This window comes from Hyaena hyaena, unplaced genomic scaffold, assembly GCF_003009895.1.
Source record: "Hyaena hyaena isolate Hyena2069 unplaced genomic scaffold, ASM300989v1 scaffold_4, whole genome shotgun sequence".
Taxonomy (NCBI): Eukaryota; Metazoa; Chordata; class Mammalia; order Carnivora; family Hyaenidae; genus Hyaena; species Hyaena hyaena.
This window is the reverse complement of record NW_024080636.1, coordinates 8,784,439-8,791,091: the sequence shown is the minus strand read 5'-3', so window position 1 is coordinate 8,791,091 and position 6,653 is coordinate 8,784,439. Positions and strand designations below refer to the sequence as shown.

Sequence of the window (6,653 nt, the reverse complement as noted above, 5' to 3'; positions counted from 1 at the left end):
GCCGGGAGGGACCGCGTGACCCCGGCCGGGGATGGCGCGGCCACTCCTTCGCGCAGACACCATGGCCGGGCGTCCCGGCCCCCGTGCCTCGGACCGCAGCCCGGGCCCCAGACCCAGCGCGTGCGCCACTGACCGCGGCCCACGGGGATCAGAGCCTCGCGTGCGCCACCGTCCGCGCTACCCCCTCCGCAGCCGCTCCCGGCGCCCCCAGCCGCCCGCGCGCCCTCGCAGCCCCACTCCCCGCGCCCGCCGCCGCGCCGCGCCCCCAGGGCCCGTGGGGCCGCGCACACCGAGCGCCGGAGCTGCACAATGCGACGCGACGGCCCCGCCCGTTGCCCCGGGCAACCGTGGGACGCCAGGCGGCGCGGCGGGGGATGGGGGCGAGGCTTGCTCCACGAGGTCGGTCCCAGGTGAGCGCGCGGCCCCCGCCGCGCAGAATCCCGGACCTGTGCCCCGCGGATGCCAGACAGGACCCCGTGTCCCGCCCCACTTGCGCTCGGACTCCCTGATCGCCCTCCCCCGTCCCGGGACTCCAGACTAACCCCCCCACCCACCCCCCCCCCCCCCCCAGGATTCTAGACGCCCCCCGGAATCCAAGAACTACTCTTCCTTGGAACTCCAGACTTTCCACCCCACCCCAGACCCGCCCACCCCTCCAACTGTCCACACTGCTCGCTGCCCTCGGGGGCCCAGACCTGATTCCCAACTCCTCGGCTTGGAGCTCCAGCCTTGCCCACCCCTTCAGTCCTCGGGAGCCCAGACCCACCCCTGCAAGTCTAGACTTGCCTCCCTCCCGCCCCCCCGCCCCTACGATCCTAGACTTACTCCCTGTCCCCCACCGGCCCCCAGACCGGCCCCTACCTACACCTTCCCTCCCCTCAACCTGGCTTGCGAGCCCGAGCCCGGGAGCAGGCCTGCCCCGCCCCGCGGGGATGCCCTCCGGCCCGGAGTCCTCACTGGCGCCCCCTCTGGTTGCAGGGGAGCGAGCGGGCGCGCCGAGGGGCGAGCGGCCAGAGCCCGGGATGGAGCCCCGCGAAAGGACGAGGCTCCCCGCCTCACTGGAGGGAGACCCGAGGGAAGAAAGCAGTCAGTGTCCCCGTCGGCCTCGCGCGGCCCAGGGCGCGGGCGGGGTGGGGCAGCCGGCGCAGACCAGGGCACAGGGCGCGGCGGGGACTCCGGGCGTCCACGGGCACGAGCATCCGCGAGGGCAGTGGGGGGGCGGGGGCCGGGCCGCGGAGCCTGTGCGCGGACCAACCGCCCCAGCACCCTCCTCCGCCCCCGCCCTCCACCCCTGCTGCGCTCCAGGCTGGCCCACCTCGGAGCGCCTCTTGGGAAACGGGCGCAAAGCGCACCGCCCACGTGGAGACGCCGTCCCGGGGGAGGAGTGGGGGCCCTTTGCCCGCACGAGTGAACCCCTGCGCGTGCGCCCCTGGGTGGAGTCGCGGGGTGCAGGCTGGGCTCCTGTTCAGCCCTGTGTTAGCCCAGGTGTGGAGCCGGGGCTCGTCCTGTCCCTCGCGGCCCCTGGGCGGGGGCGGGGGTGACGGCACCTCGCCATGGCTTCGATATTACTGTCCCCCGCGAGGCTGAGCTCTTTTCACGTGCTCGCTTGCCATCTGCGGCCCTTTTGTGGAGTGTCTGTCCCCGTCTTTTGGCCACCATCCAAGTGGGTTGTGGGCCTGAGTTGTGGGAATTCTTGGTCTTCTCTGGATACAGACCAGTTCTTTCCCAGACAGACAGAAGCACCTTCTGGAATCTGGGGCTGGTGTTTTCAGCCACTTGATTACTTTTGAAAATAAGAACCCCTTAATTGTAAGGAAGTGTAATTGTCAATCTTTTCTTCATAGTCCGTGGTTCTGGAATCTTACTAGGGAATCTCTACCCACTCCATTGTGCAGAAAATAGTATCCCATGTTTTCCTTTAGAAACTCTATGATCTTACATTTCACATTTACCTCCGCAGTTCACAGACATTCACTGTTCTGAATGGAGTGAGGTGGCGGCCAGCGGGGAGTGGTCACTCTTCCCCCACGTGACTGACTGACCCAGCAGGTGCCCTGCAAGCAATGCCGTCTTTGTGGAAAATCAGACACAGTCCTATTTTGTGTTCTCCATTCTGTGTTACTGACCTCTCTGCCTATCCTGAGTCCATACTACCCTGTGTTAATTCCAGTAGCTTCGTAAGAAGTCATATTTCATCGTATGGCTTTATCCTTCAAGTCTTGTTTAGGTTTTTTTCTTTCCTTTTTTTAGTCTTTATTTTATTTTGCGAGACAGAGACAGAGAGCAAGCGGGAGAGGGTCAGAGAGAGAGAGGGAGACACAGAATTCAAAGCAGGCTCCAGGCTCTGAGCTGTCAGCACAGAGCCCGACACGGGGCTCGAATCCACGAACTGTGAGATCATGCCCTGAGCCAAAATCGGACACTTAACCGACTGAGCCGCCCAGGACTTGTTTAGGTTTTCTGAGACTTTTGCATCACCATATAAATTTTAGAATTAAATTGTTAGCACCCCTCCCCCCTCCACACACACAAATCCTGCTAGGATTTAATTTTGGTTACAATGAATCGATCTATGGATCAATTTGGGTGAAAATTAACATTTTATCATTATTGAGTCTTCCAATCCAAGAACATTTAGTTCTTTAATTCTTATCAATAGTGTTTGTAGTTGTCAGGGTACAGGAACGGAAGAAATCTTCAGTTAGATTTACTTCTAGATATTTGATGTTTTTGAGGGATGACATTATTAAGTTTCATTTTCTAATTGTTCCCAGTATATAGAAATACAGTGACCTCTGATATACTGACTTGGCATTTGGTGACTTTGCTTACTAATTCTAATAGCCAGTAGATTCATTTAGATTTCTTCGGTACACAATCATCATCTACAAATCTTTTCAGGCTTTATACTTTTTATTTCCTTTTCTTGCTTTGTTACATTGGCTAGTACTTTCAGTATAATGTTGAATAGAAGTAACGTAGTGGACATCTTGTTTTTGTTTCCAAACTGAGGGGAAAAGTGCTCAATATTTCACCATGAAGTGTGATGTTTCTACAAGCTTTAAAGGAAGTTCCCTTTTATTCTTGGCTTACTGAGAAGTTTTTAATGAAGAATTATTACATGTGATAAAATGAATAGTTCTTACATTTTATCACATGCTTTCTTTCTGCATCTATTGAGTTGGTGATATATTTTTTTTTCTTTTAGTCTATTAATGTGGGTTATGTTGATGGATTTTCAAATATTAGACCAACTTTATATTCCTGGAATAATCTTCACATGGTCATGTATTTTATATGTCACTCGATTTGATGAACAAATGTTTATGACTTGTATGCCTACTTTTATGAATGAGATAGGCTGTACTATTCTTTTCTTGTAATGTCCTTGTTAGGTTTTGGTATTAAATTTTTGACCACCTAAAAAGAGTTGAAAGGGTTTCCTATTTCCCTATTCAATGAAACGGCTTATGTAAGGTATTTCACCCCCAATTGTTTGGAAAGATTGACCTGTGAGGCCATATAGACCTGGAGTTTTTCACTGTGGGAAACTTTTCAATTATGGAGTTAATTTCTTTACCAAAAATAAGCCTACCTGGATTTTCCATTTTATGTCAGTTAGATAATGCTTTATTTTTCAAGGAAAATGTTTATTTCATATGAACTGTCGAATTATTGGCACGGTGATGTTTATAGTATCTTATTATCATTTTAATATCTGTACCATCAGTAACGATGTCCCCTTTTTCATTCTTGATATTGATAATTTGTGTTTTCTTTTTTCTTGAGCTATTTAGATGTTTATCAATTTAAAGATTGTTTCACAGATCCAACTTGTGGTTTATTAATTTTCTCTAAGACACTTTGTTTTTTGTTTAATTGAATTCTGCTCTTTATTATTGTCTTTCTTTTTGTTTAATTGCTCTCTTGCTAGCCTCTTGGGATAGTAGATTCGATAGTATTCAATTTATTTTCTAATATATAAATTTAAATTTATAAATTTCCCTCTAATCCCTATTTTAGCTGCATTAAAATGATTTGAAATGTCATATTTTTACTATAATTCAACTCAAATCATTTTTGAGTTTTCACTTGATTTCACCTTTGATCTGTGTTTTATTTTTCAAGTGGGCCACTTAGCTTTTGAACATTTAAGACAATTCCTAGTTATATTTTGTTATTAATTTCTAGTTTGATTTAAGAGGTTCCAGAGAACTTAATCAGTATCATTTTAGTCCTTTGAAATTTATTGAGACTCTGTAGTCTAGGGTGTAATCTATATTGGAAGACACATAAGTGAAGAAAACATGTGTCAAGTTGTGGAATAAGGTGTATATGTACATCATTTAAGTGTGGCTGGTTAATCACGGTGCTCAAATCTGCTGCATTCTACTGATTCTTTGTTTAATCTTTCATTTACTGAGAGAAGTAGGTTAAATGTCTCAGTATGATTGTGGATTTTCTATGTCCTTTTTTTTTTAGCTTTGTCTACTTATATTTTTATATAAAATTAAGTTCATGCACATTTAGAACTTTTATTTCTTCCTGAGAAATTGATCCTTTTGATATTATAGATCATCTCTCTTTTGTCTTTAATAATGATTTTATTAATTTTTTGTTAATGTTTATGAGTAAATATTAGTATGTATCTAAATATTTACTGAGTATCTCTAGAAATGACATTTTTTGCATCACTAAACTCTTTTTTCCCACTTGATAAGTTGGACAGTAATTCCTTAATAAACTCCAATGCCCAGAGTATATTTGTATTTTCCCAGCAAGTCCCCAGCTGGTCTGTTGAAATCGGGATCTGGTCAAGGGCCGATGACTGCATTAGGTGGTCCTGTCTCTCAGCTGTCTTTTACTCTTCCTTGGCCTTGTGCTTTCAAGATCTAGACTTACAGAAGAGGAGAGCCTCTTGCTCTGCAGAAAGCCCTAAAGACTTACCCGGCTGCTGCCTCACGGTGGTTTCCTCTCCGCCTCTGTCTCCTGCGTGGCCCTTTTGATCTGGGGACGCGCTCTAGAGGCTTCATGAGGCTTGGGTTGAGTATTTTGCCAAGACTCCTTCGGAGGTGGCGTTGTGCCCCTGATTTGCCCACCGTGTCTGGCTGCCCCGGCGTCGGTGCCGCCACCGGTCTCTGGAGCAGTGCGGGCCGCACCCCTCCCTTGTAGAGCAGCATTCCCCGTGGCCACGGGAGCAGTGGTGCTGTGGCACCTGGTGACTGTCCACGTCCCCTGTGTGGGGTGGGGGGGGGCTTCCCTGGAGAGTCCCTCTGAGGTGGGACTGGGCGCAGTAGGTTGATGGGAGAGTTCTTCCGGGTCAGTGCCTGCAAGGTCCTGAGGGCAGGAGGTCTGCGCAGGGGGTGGGAGGGCCACCACCACGGTGCCGTAGGCTGCGGTGACCCCGGCCCCGGCTCTGGCAACCCACTCACCATCCCCCCGGGTCCAGCTGCCCTGGGTGGCCCTCACGTGAATGGCCGTTTCTCCACACTGACTACGTGATGGGCTGTGGTCTGTGAGAGAGCGCTTCACTCTCGGGCGGGTCCCCTTAGCCTCCGTGAAGTCCAGATCCTGCCGGAAGGTCTGCTTAGGTGCCTGTTTGTGCCCAGCAGTTATGGGCTGCCAGGGAAGATGCTGGAATGCCAGGCCTCTCCGATGGCCTCAAGTGAGGGTCCTGTTTGTGTGGCTTCCTCACCTCTGAGAATCTTTCCGGGTGTCTGCACTGTGGCCAGTCACCATCACACTTTGCGGTGCTCCAGCAGTCCGCACTCGCCCCCCCCACCCCGTGTTCCGCTTCTACAGCTTCGCCATCCCCCCATCCCCGTCTGTAAGTGCCTCGAGATGCCCTGAGATCAGCTGGGGCGCCCGGCATCCTGGGCCGGGGATCCCAGGTCTCCTGGAGCTCGGGTCTCTCCGATCCCTTGGGTTCGGGGCCAGGGCGCTTAGAAACCACAGGCAGGTGCCACGGAGGGTCGTTGCCAGGCTGACTGTGGGTGTCTTCGTCCACCGAGAATTTGCAGCCTAAATGGAAATTAGGGCTCGTGAAGACACTTCTATGTCTGTTAAGATGGGATTTATGACTTTTCTGGACTCTTCATTGGGTGAATTTCACCATGTTTGCTCTTGTAATCCAGCCTTGGAAGGGCACAACGTGGCCGTGGAGTAGGGACTTTTCTTGACATCACTGGGTGCAGTTTGCTCCTCGTTTGTGTATGATTGTCATCTGTGTGTTCAAGTCACACTTTCCTGGAACACGCTGGCCTCACAAAACAAGTAGGGCATGGCCACGCTTTTTCTCCTCTCAAAATGAGTTGTACAAGATAAAATGATGGGTACCATTCATTCACCCATGAATGGAGTTTCACTTATGGGAAGGTTTTAAGTTACATTTTCATGCCTTTTCTCTTTTTTATCAGTCGATTTCACCAATTGTTTATTAATTTTATTCGTCTTATATCTTTGGCTGGATTAAGCTTCTTTCTTGGATTCAAAACAGCTTTTCTTTAGTGTTTATTTTATTTTTGAGAGAGAGACAGAGAGACAGAGAGCGTAAGCAAGGGAAAGAGCAGAGACAGAGGGAGACACAGAATCCGAAGCAGGCTCCTGGCTCCGAGCTGTCAGCTCAGAGCCCCATTCGGGGCTCGAAATCATGA

General features: G+C 50.3%; 1 protein-coding gene across 1 annotated transcript in view; it reads left to right on the top strand.

The window, feature by feature from the left end:
• Positions 1–379: 379 nt before the first annotated feature.
• The window catches only part of TTLL8 (tubulin tyrosine ligase like 8), a 61,638-nt gene continuing 55,364 nt past the window's right edge, over positions 380–6,653 (top strand). Inside the window, exons 1-2 of the mRNA XM_039235165.1 lie at positions 380–410; positions 979–1,086. Coding sequence (XP_039091096.1) covers positions 1,023–1,086 — 64 coding nt within the window. The 5' untranslated portion in view covers positions 380–410; positions 979–1,022. The remainder of the gene's footprint in view (positions 411–978; positions 1,087–6,653) is intronic.